General features: G+C 35.5%; 1 protein-coding gene across 1 annotated transcript in view; it reads right to left on the reverse strand.

Moving 5' to 3' along the window:
- The window catches only part of LOC129668970 (uncharacterized), a gene marked incomplete at its 5' end in the record, with an annotated part of 287,543 nt that overhangs the window by 66,872 nt on the left and 204,973 nt on the right, over positions 1-15,698 (reverse strand). Inside the window, 2 exon segments of the mRNA XM_055597009.1 lie at positions 480-551; positions 9,245-9,318. Of these exon segments, the coding sequence (XP_055452984.1) occupies positions 480-551; positions 9,245-9,318 (146 nt within the window).

Consider the following 15,698-nt stretch of genomic DNA (forward strand, 5'->3'; position numbering starts at 1 on the left):
ACTTTTTACACCTTCACTTCCCATACAAAACTGAGTTGCTTTATGTTCTAAATATATTTTGAACATATCTACTGGTTTTCCATTTCATTTCTACCATTATAGTCCAAGTAAGTCTTTTTACCTATCTCACTGTAAGCCCTTTAGTCTTTTCCCCCAATTTCTTCTTGAATGATCCACCTATCTCTGAAATGCTTTTAAACAAAATGCTTTGGTTTCTTTGCCTCTTCAAATAAAGTTATTTACTTGATGGTCTATAAAACTTCAGTGTATGAGTGCACTTTTCCTATAAGTATAATCTTGCCTCATTATTTTACACATACTGATACCCTGGCCTTCTAATACACTAAATAACATTAGGATGAAAATGAAATATTGTTTAATTTTTAAAATGCCATTATTTTCTATAATTGAAGGACACAACTGTAACGGAAGTTTTTTTCAATATCCACTAAGCGAATAAATGAGCATAAACTACTTACTAATTCATCTCATTCAAGCATGTGCCAGCAACGTAGAAATCCTTGATTATTGTATGGGTGGCTTGGAAAGCCCTATGGTTAAAAACAAAAAAAAAAGCGAAAAGCAAATAATTAATTTCTCTTTCTAACAACCTTTAAAACATTTAATAGTGTAAGAATATGAAAGGATTGAATCTGACATCTGGCAAAATAGCTAATACAGTGTTTTTCAACCTGCGGTCATGAACACTTTGGCAGGGCAGGTCAAATGACCCTTTCATAGTCATTGCCTACGACTATTAGAAAACACAAACATGTACATTATGATTCAAAACATTAACAAAATTATAGTTATGAAATAGAAACAAAGATAATTTTATGGTTCGGAGTCACCACAACATGAAACACTGTATTAATGGGTCACAGCTTTAGAAAGGTTCTAATATATATTTAAGTAAAATAAAGCCTTAAAGGTTAAATAATTTGCTAAAAGTAATATGTTAATAACAGAAACTTAAGGGGGGACATCGTTTTTATTTTATTTTTTTAATCAAGTACTCTGATAATATTCTGTTTCTTAGAAGATTTAGAGCACTACTGTTTTTTAAATTAAATTTTTATTTTTTATATAAGTTACATTTTATTCACTTTGTATCCCAGCTGTAGCCCCCTCCCTCATTCCTTCCCAATCCCACCCTCCCCCCCCATCTTCTCCCTGCCTCTCTCTAAGTCTACTGATGGGGGAGGTCCTCCTCTCCTTCCATCTGGTCCTAGTTTATCAGGTCTCTTCAGGACTGGCTGCAATGTCCTCCTCTGTGGCTTAACAAGGCTGCTCCTCCCTCGGGGGTTGGGAGGAGATCAAAGAGCCAGCCACTGAGTTCATGTCAGAGACAGTCCCTGTTTCCCTGACTAGGGAACCCATTAGGATACTGAGCTGCCATTACATCCCGGCAGGGGTTCTAGGTTATATCCATGCATGGTCTTTGGTTGGAGAAACAGTCTCAGAAAAGACCCCTGGAGCACTATTGTTTTTAAGCAAACTGGTAAACTAGGATGATTTAAAATAACTGAGTTATTAATCAGATTTTATGCTTTTATAGAATAATGAAGTTCCTTTCAGACAGTTCTTTTAAATTTCAATAGGTATTTTTGTTGATATGTAAAAACAAATAATGTGATTATTTTCTTTCTTTTGATCTGTGTCTTGTCAGTAGCAAATGATGTGCTTTTGCCTATGAAATAATTCATATCTATCCATATATCTATATATTTTCTATCTGTCATATATTTTCCTACCTACATTTTACCTAGCTGTCTGGAAAGAAAGGCAGTACTTGAATACTAACAATATATAAATTATGCCTTGCTGGAAAAATAAAAATTTTTTGATAATCTAACTTAGCTTAACATACCCATTAATATCACTACAAATTACATATGAATATAATCCAAATTCTCATTCTTTGCTTGTAGGCTATGCTTTTATGTATTTAATGATAGTAGAATTAATAGAAATTTATTTTTTATTTTTTTAATATTAGTTACAGTTTATTAACTTTGTATCCCAGCTGTATCCCTCTCCCTTATTCCCTACCAATCCCACCCTTCCTCCCTTATCTTCTCTCTGCCCTGTTCTAAGTCCACTGATAGGGGGAGCTAGTATGACCTGGAGAGGATAAGAGCTCCATAAGGACCAAATATATCTGGGCACAGGGGTCTTTTATGAGACTGTATCTCCAACCAAGGACCATGTATGGATATAACCTAGAACCTCTGCTCAGATGTAGCCCATGGTAGCTCAGTATCCAAGTGGGTTCCCTAGCAAGGGGAACAGAGACTGTTTTTGACATGAACTCAATGGCTGGTTTTGACTATCCCCCCTCTCCCCCCGAGGGAGGAGCAGCCCTGCTAGGCCACAGAGGAGGACTTTGCAGCCAGGCATGAAGATACCTGATAATCTAGGGTCAGGCGAAAGAGGAGGAGGTCCTCCCCTAACAGAAAGTTTTATGTACCTCTCATTCATTAATTAATATATTTCATGGTTTATATTTCCATGTACAAAACATATACTTTCAAGTAGAAAATGAACGACTAAACAGTGAAGATTTTTAAAAATGTTCTGTTAAAACAGAACCCTGAGAACATCAATTTGAATACAATTGATGTAATATAAGGCACTTTGTAATATTACAGGATATTTATGACACTGAGTTTCTTTTGGTCAAAATCAAACTCTTGCATAGTTCCTATTATAGTATTTTCTAGTAAAATGAATATAATTTGATTGTGTTCCTTTCAATATAAGCTGCTGATTGCTCTCTTGTGGATTTTAAAATTCACTTTAGAAAGCCATTTTCTGATATCCAATTTCATACAAAATGTTTTTTCTATAATTACCTTGATTCTGCAATTTTATTTTACTCTAGCAAGAAAGGATCATCCTTATACTGTTTCATTTACTATGGCATTGTTTTCAATTAGTATAAATTTACAGTTAGTTTGATTCTTGTTCATTCAATATATGTTAAACTGTTACTTGGTACCAGGCAATATTCTCAGGAACTGTTAGAAAACATCTAATCTTACTTCTATGTAAAATAGGGGTGTTAGCCTTGATTAAAACAAAGCAAAAGAAACCAAACAAAAAATCCTCTTTTAGAAGTCTTTTAAAAAAACAAGTCTATAAGTACACATGAAAGCTTATACCCAAATTACTTCTTTTCTTTTTTTATAATTATTATTTATTATAATTTATTCATTTTGTATCCTGGCTGTAGAGCCCTCAGTCATCTCCTCCATATCCCAGCCTCCCTTTCTCTCCTTGCCCCATGTCCCTCCCCTAGTACTTAGCAGTGGGAGGTAGCCAATCATTTCCCAAAGACCATTTTTTATAATTTGGCAAAGTATACAGCCATCACACTGTAGTTTTAATATGCAGCAGATCTAGTCTTTTTCTAAAACCTTTGAAGAATAGTGCTTCTGTGGAATAACTCCAGAAAGGATAAAAATACAAGATTTATATAGAGATGAAAACTATCATTATAAAAATACTTCTGTAGTTTGTGTCTGTACACAAAACTATTTTATGGATAAATTCACAAACAATCATTCTTAAGAACTAGCTCCTCACATGAACATATGCTGATGATACCAGGCACGTTCTGGACAGGATGGCTATAGATCATAGTCCACTTAGTTCTCAAAATCTTAAAAAAATAAAAATAATGTACTTTTGCTGCATCAAGAAGAGATGACCTTTATCAAAAAGCAGTTTTCTCCCGTGTTTCCTGTGCTAGTAGGTCTAATATTTGATGCACAACTTTCTGAAGTCTTGGTATGACACTACTTGAATTTGTTTTCACTAAAAAGAAAACATCCAGTGACTCACATAAAGAAATACCTTGTTTGTCATTCAGCTTTTTTTTTTTTTTAAAAAATCAAATTTAGTGACTATTCTTTGCATACCAGTGTTAGAAGATTTATCATGGTCAAATATTTTATGTTTCATTGTTCTCTTGCCCCAATTTTAAGTGTTTTAAGGCATTATATTCTTGTGTCTTTGTTCTTCATAAATATAAATATGTTGTAGCTGATAAAGAATTTTTGAGGCTACTGCATGCCTCTTTAAATAAAAAAAAAACTTAACATTGTCTGTCAATGGACATTAAACAATATCTTATAGCATAAAGCACTACTGAAATTCAAAGCAAATGTGATAGTACAAATTAGAAATTTTAGCTTATCTGAAAAAGAGAATTGGAGAAGAAGAAAATAACAATCATGGTGAAAATGGGCTATCCCTTATTGTTTACATAAGTCATCAATCTAAAATATAACATTCTTCCCACAATTAATATAATTTCAAAAGTTGAGTGTTATTCCTCTTCATTTCTAAGTAATATATTGTCACTGAAAAACAAACTTAACAAATACTTCATCTAAAAAAAGCTTACTCTTTTTTTTAAAGCTCAGATGTTTTTCTGAAGGATTATTTCATAATGTGAATTGTGTATTCCTTTTTTTCTTTTATTAAATATTTTTTACAATTTATGTATTATATATCATGATTGAAGCCCACTCCCTCAACTCCTCTTATTCTCATCTTTCCTCCCTCTCCCCCCCATCCCCTTTCCCTAGTCTACCGAAAGGGGAAGTTCTCCTCTGCCATCTACCCATAGCTTATCAAGTCTCATCAGCACTGCCTGGATTCCCTTCATCTGTGGCCTACAAGGCCACATAGCCATTAGCAAATGATCAAAGAGCAGGCGACCAAGTTCATGACAGAGGCAACCCCTGCTCCCCTTACTCAGACACCCACATGGAGACTGAGCTGCCAATCAGCTACATCTGAGCAGGGTTTCTAAGTACTCTTCATGCATAATCTTTGGTTGGCACATCAGTCTCTGCGAAGACCCCTGGGCTCAGGTCTTTTGGCTTTGTTGGTCTACTTATGGTGTTCCTGTCCCCTCCAAGTCCTTCCTTCTTCTTCCATAAGACTTCCTGCCTTCTGCCCAAAGTTTGGCTATGAGTCTCAGCATCTGCTTTGATATACTATCAGGTGGAGCCTTTCAGAAGACCCTCTTCTTCCTCTTTAATTTTTTTTCCCGTGATGGCCTTTGGGCTTTTCTCACTTTCCACAAACCATCAAGTTGTTTTACTCTTTCATAAACATACACACAAGAGCTCACAAGGAATAAATAAACATGTCAGGAGAAATAATAAAATGAAGGTCCAAGAAAATGCCACAAAACAACAAAATGATGGGAATTAATGCTGATAAATAATATAACTTTTACTTCAGACAAAATAACTTCTGTATTTAGAAAATACGTTTTCTTGAAGTTTGGCTTATGAACTAGTGTTCTACATTTTCGTACTTAATTGTTTCTCAGTTTATAAGCTCTTTGATTTGATAGTACCTTAAACTATAATCAAACCTGATTTTGAATTTTGAGTTTCTTTAAATAAATATCCAAGAAATTTAGGTCTTTTCAGCTATAAAAAATGTCCAATTTTTGGTACTTGAAATATATGTCTAGCAATTACTGTGTTTATAGTTATAAACTTTAGTAAATGACATAAGAAGAAGAATTAATCAAAGTCAGAAGCTGCAAATGTTTTTTTTTGTGAGGGTTGCTTGAAGGATGCAGGAGATATTTGAGAACTATGATATGAAGACCTGGTCTACTTATGCATATGCAGTTCATTTTGCTTATATGCACTTAAATAAAGTCAAGTAAAACAATCTATCACTTAAGGCTTATGAAGAATCTGAAATGTTTGTATTTGTCTGCTGATAGTTTTCATTTTTTACTTTCCTCTCTCTTCCTGTTTGGCTGGATCTTAAACTCTGAAGCCACTGACAACCATAAGAAAAAAATCAATCTAATTTTCCTTTTCAAGCTATTTTTTATATAGCTTGAGATGCCTGCTTGTTATGTGCTTCTCAGAAAACCTCATTCCATAAATAAATATTTTCTTCATAGTCTCTTAGTGTATGGCAATATTAACATCTGCACCAAGTCCAGGAGTAGTGGAGTTGCATATTTGTTCTTTTTATGCAGGGTAACTTATCAAACTAGAAACACTGATTTTTTTTTTTTTAAAAAGCTTGTTCTTTCAGTGATTTTTTTTTTTCATCATAATGTTTGGTTTCTATTTTCTGAAATGAAAAGAGCAAAAAATGAGAAGAATAAATAAAAACTCAAGTTCAGGGGATGTGTGATAACAACATATAAAAGTTGAAAGTATATTTTCAGAGATTGGATCTATATAGTTTATTTATGTGTTTATTCTCTTTAAAATGTACTTTGATGTCCAAGTGACTCGGGCTTTGAGTAACTTAACTTCTTTCTAATTTTAAATTAAGACTGGTTTTCTAAAGATGGCCAGGCATAGCCTTAATTGGAGGGATTGGGACACCAACCCAGCCACAATACCTTTGACCTACAGTTTGTCCTGCCTGCAGTGTTCTGGGATTGAAGCCTAGCATAATCAGCATCAAAGAGACCAGAAAGACTTCATCTAGCAACTGATGGGATCATAAGCGGAGTCCCACAGGCAGTCATTAGGAGGACTTTGGGGATTCTTGCTGAGGAGTGAAAAGAAGGATTGGAGGAATCAGAGGGGTCAGAGGCACAATAAGAACATGCCTCCCCGCCCCCCACCAGAATCAACTGTCCAGGATTCATGGGAGCTTGCAGAGATTAGGGATCCTGTGGGAGTCTGACCTAGGTCTTCTGTATATAAATTATGGCTATGAGGCATAGATACGAAGAAGATAAGTAACAAGGAGGTTCCAAGGGAGGATGTATAAATCTTACTTGGAAGGAGAGACAGAATAGAAAGAGGTGCTGGTCAAAGAGAACGAACACAGTAGGAGAAGGAGCACAGAGATCACACCTGGGCACAGTAGGTTTGAGAGGACAGAAGGGCTGTAGAAAAAAAAAAAAGAAACTGAGGGTGGGAGTATCTCTGTGACAAGCTGGAGACCTAAGTCATGGTAGGCTCCTGGGAAGATATGCAAAGGACTCAAGCAGAAAATCCTAGTAGCAGAAGCTATATGACTGAATAGGACACCCTCTAACTAGACTAGTCTCGTAGTAGAAGGAGGAAACACAAACCCACCCACAAAAACTTCAAACCCAAATTCACCCTGCCTACAAGATGTGCAGGGATAAATATAGAGCAGATAGAGCAGACAGAGCAGAGATTGAGGGAATGCCCAACCAATGCCTGGCCCAACCCAATACCCACCCTATCAGATAGTGTAAAACCCTGACACTATGAATAACATACTCTGCTAAACTTGCAGAAAGGAACCTATCAGTAGTCCTCTGAGAGACTTCCCAGCAGAGCCTCAAAAAAGATGCTGAGACTCACAGCCAAAAATTAGCCAATATGTAGAGAGTCTTGTGGAAAAGAGGGAGGAAAGAGAAACTTACCTGAAGGTGACAGGAGCATGACAAGAAGACTGACAGAGACAACTAACCAGGGCCCAGAGGAGCTTCCTGAGACTGAAGCATCAACCAAGGACCACGTGGTAACAGAACCTAGGCCCTCTACAAAGATGTAGCATATGGGCAACTTAGGCCTCATGTGGGTCCTCTAGTAAGGGAAGTGGGCACTATATAGGACACAGACTCACTTGCCAGATTTTTGATCACTTCCCCTGACTGGACTGCCTTAACAGACCAAAGGGGAAGAGGAGATGCTCAACTTGATTCAACTTGATGGCTAGGGTGGATGGCAACGCGAGCTTCCTTTTTTTTTTTTTTTGAGGAATAGTAGAAGGCAGAGGGGGGGAGGTAGAACTGGAAGAGGAGGAAGGATGTGGCTACAACCAGATTGTAAAGTAAATAAAAAATAAATAAAAGAAAAGAAGACATTAAACAAGAAAAAAAATTGTGGCTGAGTAGATTGGTGTTCTTGTGGGATTCCTAACAGTGGGAGTAGGGACTGTCTCTGACACTTTTGCCTGCTTTTGAGACCATTTTCCTCTTTCTGGTTGCCTCATCCAGCCTTAATACAAAGGAAGGTGTCTACTCTAACTGTAACTTGTTATGCTGTGTTTAGTTGATGTCCCTGGGAGGCCTTCTCTTTTCTGAAGGTGGGTAGTAGGAGGTGAATCTGAGGAAGAAGGAAGGTGGGGGAAACCGGGGAAAGAAGAGGGAGGGGAACTGCAGTCAACATGTAATATATGAGAGAAGAATAAAAAAGAAAGAAAAAGACTGGCTTTCTGTCTTCAACTCTGTCACTTGTAGATAAATCATACCTGTACCCCATAGGCCAGATATGCAAAATAATGCAAATTACAATACTAACTACACATGTAGATACTAACAACATTCATAAGTCTACATTAACAGTAGCTAAGTCTTTATACCTTGAAAGCTACAAACTAGAACTTTTTCCTACTCTTTTCTTAATCATGAATGTTTAACTACTCAGTAGACATTTCAAAATATAAAAAGATGGAAATTATATCACCTTCTTTAATAGCCATTTATTTAATCTTATTGATAAATATAACACTTCTTCAGTGTGATGTTTTCTAATTTATTTCAAAGTTTTTCTGTCTTTTAATATACTTAAGAAATAATAAATAGCATCATTATCACTACCAATAATGTATGCCAGTTACTAACTTTGCACCATGTAACCTATTTTTATACCATTTTAATTGGATTTATTATCTCTTCCTTTGACTTTCTGAAGTCTGTTCATCTCTTTTGAATTCTGGTAAGTCCAGGTATTCTATAATAAGAATCTGACTTATATTTTTTAAAAAAAGTATGTCATCCAGTTATTTCTAAATAGTTACATTATTCATTATATATTATTATAATTATAATTAATATATTACAGTAATATAATATTAATTAGCTTATAGTTTGTTTCCTAATTATATACTGACATCCCTCTAACATGTTAATTTTATAATACCTAAAATGAACAGCTTTGGCTTGCAAAATTATAATTATGGTAAATTTTAGAAAGACTTCTGAAAATAAAGAAATTATATTACATAAAATATTCATATTTTAAAAGAGTTTATAGTTAAATACATGTCAATAATAAGTTAGATTGCTATCATAGTTTGAGAGTAGTTTAACTATTATGTTAATCTAAATATAAGTTCTATTCACAGTAAAATCCTAACACTACTAGTCTGAACGGTTAGGGAATGAACTACAAGAATTTAAAATTATAAAATGAACTCCTGTTATAGCTCTATTTTAGAGCATTTATTTGAATTCTAAATTTAAAAGTCTATTATTACTTACTGGTCTCTTCTGCAATGTGGAGCTAAGTCAATTCGGAATTCTGGTAGGTATATGAAACCAAGAGCCTTGATGTCCTAGGAAAGAATGAAAAAATGTAAGCAAAAGATTTAAGAGTACAAGCTACAACTCAAAATGGAGAACTAAGAAGCCAGTTCACCAGTGTTGTAACAAACATTTTTCTAGACTGCTTATTAAAAAATGCAGTTTGCTTAGCAAGCACTTGAAATAGCTTTCTGCAAAGCCAATGGGCCATGCATTTATTAAACCAGCAATGGTAACAACAGACTCTTAAATTAATGATTATACAGAATTATTTCAAAATATGCAAATAGCCCTCACTATCATTAAGGCATTCAAAGTAGACAAAAATATATCATTGAAGTCCAGCAAAGTGATCAGCTATAGCAGCACTTAACATGTAACTAAATCTTTAGTTGTCTCATATAAAATGATGATTACATGTATCAATCAGTTTTAAACTTCATTGCTTTTAAAACACCTAAGGATAAAATTGTTTAGCATATGAACATCACAGAGCATATTTTGATACACAATATTTTATTCCTTGTGTCCTTTATATCATATAAGCAACTCATCAAATTTGTAAGATAGTGTCATGAATTGATACAAGGTTGAACATCTCCCAACATATTTATAGAACTTACTAAGTTCTGGTCATCATAAATCTGCCCATGTTTACCAAGTCACTATTTTTATGAATCACAATTTCTTCCAGCATAAAAAGGGAATCTGATTATTGCTAGGTTGTAGTATTTGTGATTCATGAGGGAAAAGATACTTTAGAACTATTAAAGGTATGAGAAAATATAAGCCTAGTAATCTTGAAATTAAAAATAAAAATCTATACATTTAGTAACAATCCGATAAAAGGTTATCTAGAAAAACACTCAGAAAAGTGGAACCATTGAAAAGACTCCATAATATTGGCTCATCATATTTATTAAATTAATTGTAAGAATATTTTTTAAATTAAAATAAACATAGTGGATAGAATTTACTATCTGTTTACCTAGAGCTGGTTCCTAAAGAACTGAAATTTAAACATCTTGAAAAATAGGCCAATCTTGAAAAAGTGAAAAGGAGTAATGGTATGATGAAAATAAGGAAATGTCAAGTAAAATAAAGTCTAAAAGTGTTTGTTGGACTTAGCAACATAAAATAATATTCAGGGTTACCGTCTGAAAATTCTCCCAACAGAGTTGGGGGTGGGTGGGACAAGGGATTAGAGAACACTTGAAGTGAGTTAATGAAAAGAGAAAGCATAAAGAATAGTATCAAGGAGCCTGGCGGTACATGTCAGGATGATAAAGTAAAGACTTGAGCATTAGTAAAAGCTTTAATTTCCCCTCCTTACTGGGATAACTTGCAGAGCATCTTATACTCAGTACATCCAAAACAAAACTCATGACCTTGTCGGTTCAGTACTGCAAAATGATATTTGTTGGGCTTTATATCCAGTGAAATACACCTCATTCATTTAACTTTTATCTAAATGAAAGAATTCTAGCACTTAAAAAAAAGTTTAGGGGTCTTTTCTGAGACTGATTCTCCAACCAAGGACCATGCATGGATATAACCTAGAACCCTTGATCAGATGTGGCCCATGGCAGCTCAGCATCCAAATGGGTTCCCCTAGTAAGGGGAACAGGGACTGTCTCTGAGATGAACTCAGTAGCTGGTTCTTTGACCTCCCCCCCCGCCCCTGCAAGGGAGGAGCAGCCTTACTAGGCCACAGAGGAGGACATTGCAGCCAGTCCCGAAGAGATCTGATAAACTAGGGTCAGATAGGACCTCCCCTATCAGTGGACATAGATAGGAGCAGGGAAATGAGGGAGGGTGGGATTGGGAGGGAATGAGAGAAGGGGCTACAGCTGGGATACAAGGTGAATAAAATGTAATTAATGTAAAAAAATAAAAATTTAATTAAAAAAAGTGTGTCTTTCCAGCCAGATCACACAGACCTAGATCTTTGGATGTGATTCCTTGCCAAAATATCCATGTTGCTGGATTAAAATTCCTCTACATCCCAGATGTTGAAATTTAAACAGGCTATTTTGGCATAACATTAATTTAAAAATCATTTCCCAGGAAGTAGACATTTATATTTAATTTCCAATTTAACAGTTAAAATGGAGATTGTCTGCCATATACCCTTCCATACGCAGAGCATATACTATGACAAATAATATTTTGGCCTTACAAAGTGCCTATGTTGAGATAATCATCTTTAGTCAAGCATTGTTTCAGGAGAATGCAGAGAAAGAATTGCCAAACTATGTTGAAACCCTGAATAATTGCATTATAATTGTGTTAAAATACAGATCTTTAATTTTTCCTTTATATTTTCCAAGAAGTCATCTATTTTTCACTTATTAAAAATGTATTAATATTGTTGATTATATGTGAAAAAATAACCTGCAATAACGCAGACTATATGTAATATAACTATAACCCACTGATAGTTTTGGTTATTTGGGTGTATAGTCTTGGCAGTTTACTGAGGAAGAGATGAACTGAGCTTATGGTGAAATACCAAAAAGCTTACTTCCTACTTTCAAGTACAAGAATTCTTTTCAAAACATTGAAGGAATTAGAAAGAGGTTTCACTTGAAGATTTATATAGGATGTCCCGAAAAAATCATTTCCCCAGAAGGCAGACAGATACATTTAACTTTCATTGTAACAATTAAAATGGACATTGTCTGCCATATTAATAAGACAGTTACAACTCTACTATCAATTGAAGTGGTGTTTGCCTTATGTCTGAACCCCTTCTTGCCTGTATAGAAAATAGTTTATTTTCCCAGTCTTCTGCCCAGTTTCTCTCTTGATCTTATCCAAATGACCAAGAAACACTGCCCTCTTTCACTATTTGGCTTGGATTGTTAAGCTTAGAAATTCTGAAGAAGATTCTTTACATTATGCCAATAAGTAGATGGTAGTAATATCTATGCTATGGCACTGTTCTCAATAAGTAGATACTAAGTGGTATTTCTTATACACACAGATTAACATGCTTTGAAACCACATTTTTTGATATTTCTATTTTTGTCCTCCATAACAAATTATTTCCTCAACCCTTATCATTTAATAGGTACCCAAGGTTTCTTTTTAATTTTTTCTTAGTTTTATTTTATTTGATGTGTATGAGTGTTTTGCCTGAATGTATGTATGTGCTTCACTTGCATGTCTGGTGCCCATGGACCTCAGAGGAAGGTATAAGATCCCTTGGAACTGTAGTTATTGATGTAACCACGTGGTGTAAGGCACCATGTGGGTACTGTAAACAGAACCCAGGTCCTTTGCAAGAAAGCAAGTGAGAACAAAAGACAAAACTTTGCTTAATTCTGCAGTCAACTTGCATTCCAGGATCATGAGACCTTCACAAGACTAAGTACTCCCCAATCCCTGAACCTGCCATAAGGATAGTTATCAGTAAGTATAAGGTACATCCTAGAGCAGAAGGAATTATCACCCAAGAACCACATTTATTCCTCAAATGATGTCAATGTTAAGGGCTTCTTCAGAACACCTTGCAATATCAGAACTGAATCACACCTATACCAGGACTGCTTAATTATGTATAACTCTGGTCCCCTGACCCAATTCTTTCTCTACTTTAACCCAAAGTAATGTCAGTAAACCAAAAACAGATTTAGGATTACAGGAACTATCTATTCCTGTTTCCAATAAGACCATAATGAATTAATCTCCTTTCTCTATTTTCACCATTTCTTTAAATTTTTATATCACATCTAATCAATTAATTGACTACCCAGTTTATTCTTCCCTAGGCCTTTGGACCTAAAGTTCTGGGCCTCTTCTCTGTTGAGATTAAAAAATAAATAAATTAACATTAAGTGGTTTATGGTCAGCCAAATATACAGTGTAATTTACTTTAAAGGGACATGTTTGTTTTAATTAATTTTAAAAACATATTTGTTACAAGACACTTAGACCCAAAAATCTTTTGCCTATTTTCCCTGTACTTTAAAAGAAATTAGGAAACTAAAGTTGGTTTAAAAACCAACTTTGTTACAATTTGGTCAAACTACGAAATGGGAAGAGGGTTAATTTCTTCATATTTTTCCTACAATAGTGCTACAATTTTAAAGAAAAAAATGAAACAAATGCAAGGAAATCATAGGATAAATTCAGTGAGATAACTTGTTTAGAACTCTGGTAGATTTCTTCCTATGAGGCCAGCACTTCCTCTCACTTGTATGGGGTCTCTAGCCTTGCCTTCCAATAACATGGGAATCCTGGTGAATTTTTAATGTTCATTTTCAATAACGTATTACTCAAAAATATTCTCAGGACTCTTCTGTTATGATACTACATCACCTTCCTGGCTAGCTTTAGGTAAACTTGACACAAGTTAGTGTCATCAAAAGTAGGGAGCCTCAATTGAGAAAGTGATACCATAAGATCAGGTTGTATGCAAGCCTATTGGGAACTCTCTTAATTAATGACCAGTGGAGGAGGACCCAGCCCATTGTGCATGATACTGTCCCTGGGCTGATGGTCCTGGATCTATAAGAAAGCTAGCTGAGTAAGTCGTGGGAAACAAACCAGTAAATAGTGTTCCATAGCCTCTACATCAGCTCCTTCTTCCATATTCTTGTCCTGTTTCAGTTACTATTCTGACTCCCTTCAGTGATGAACAGTTATCTGGAAGATAAGCCAAATAAATCCTTTCCTCCTCAACTTGCTTTTGTTCATGGTGTTCTACCACAGCAACAGAAAGCCTAATTAAGACAGGTTGGTGCCAGGAGTAGTGGGGTATTTCTGTGACAGGCTTGACCATGCTGCTTGTTGGTAGAATGTGAACTTTGTATTAGGAAAGCAGTTGAATACTGTGAGCAAGGCTTCATGGAGCATAATAGTAGCATAGAAGGTAGTGGTGCAGAAAACAATGCAGAATATGGGAGTGGCTCTGAGGGTGATTTGAACTATGTGGGTCTGGTTTAAGAGGTTTCAAAAAAAAAAAGAATATTAGTAAGTGTCCTAGAGACCATTCTTGTGGTATTTTGCCAAAGAGTGTGGATGCTTTCTACCATTGTCCAATAAACCTGCCTGAGGTTAAACTGAAGAATTTTGGATTAATGGCACTGGCAAAGGAGATTTTTTTTAAGGCATTCTAGTTAGTATTGACTATCATTTGGTATTAGTGGTTACACTTATACAGATCTATAGTGAAAAGGAGCAAGCTGAGCAAGGCAAAATACAAAATACACTGTTTGAGGAGAAAGGGACATCAGGAAGTGTAAAGCAGCTAAGCCCAGAGCTCAAGGTTGAAGTAAAGCCTGATACTAAATGGAAAAAAAAGAGAGTGGTGACCTCAGGACAATAATACACAAGGTAAGCTTCTAATTTGCCATCAGTCAATCAATCAGTAACTCACTCACTCACTCACTCACTCACTCACTCACTCACTCACTCACTCACTCTCTCACTCTCTCACTCACTCAATAAAAGAGAAGCTTAAGCAGTGAAGGAAACCATAGAAAACAGAAAGCTGGTAAAAATGTATTTAAATAAAGTTGCCAAGTTCCAGCCACATCAGTCAGAAGAATTTAGCAGCTTCAGCCAAATTTAAAATCAAAGATACGGAAAAGGGGTAGTAGAATCTTTCTCTGTGGCTAAGGAAAGTTGCTGAGGCCAGGGATATGTCAGGGGTGTTCGTGCATAGAGGCCCAGACAGGCCATTGTGTGAAGCTCTAAGTAAAGCCTAGGTTTCACTGGAGATTTCACTCCAAAATATTGGAGATGCCGGATGTTAAGAAAAGCTGAAAAGAGGATGTGGAACCAGCCCAAGAGAGAGAAGTGTGTTGCAAATAGCAAAGCTGAAAGGAGTTGGAGATCTGAAAGGCACTTTGGCATCCCTCATGGAGATTCAGAGTGTGAAGTTTTCCCTACTAGTTTTTTGTTTTGCTTTGGTCCAGTATTTTCTCACTATGCCTTCTTTCCTCCTTTTTGGAATGCTAATGTATATTTCATGCCATTGTATGTTAGAAGTATTTGATCTGCATTTTTATTTTGATTTTACAGGGATTAGACTTAAGAAATTGCCATGACTCTCCTAAGAGATTTTGAACTTTGAATATTTAGACAGTGTTGAGAGTGTTATAGATTAGGGGGACTTTTAAACTTGGACTTAATGTGTTTTTTTCTTTGTTTGTTTGCATCATGATATGGATATAAGCCTCGATGCCAGGGAGTAGTAGAATGTGATCGTTTGAATAAGAATGGCCTCTATAGGCTCATATATGTGAGTGCTTGATGTTCAAGGAATGCCACTACTTGAGGGGGATTAGGAGGTGTGGCCTTGTTAGAATAGGTGAAGTCATAATAGAAGAAGTGTGTCACTGAGGGTGAAAATTTGATTTTCAAAGGCTCAAGCCAGCTGAGTATCCCATTTTCCTGCTGCCTG

This window comes from Psammomys obesus, unplaced genomic scaffold (genome assembly GCF_907164565.1).
Source record: "Psammomys obesus unplaced genomic scaffold, mPsaObe1.curated_primary_1811, whole genome shotgun sequence".
Taxonomy (NCBI): Eukaryota; Metazoa; Chordata; class Mammalia; order Rodentia; family Muridae; genus Psammomys; species Psammomys obesus.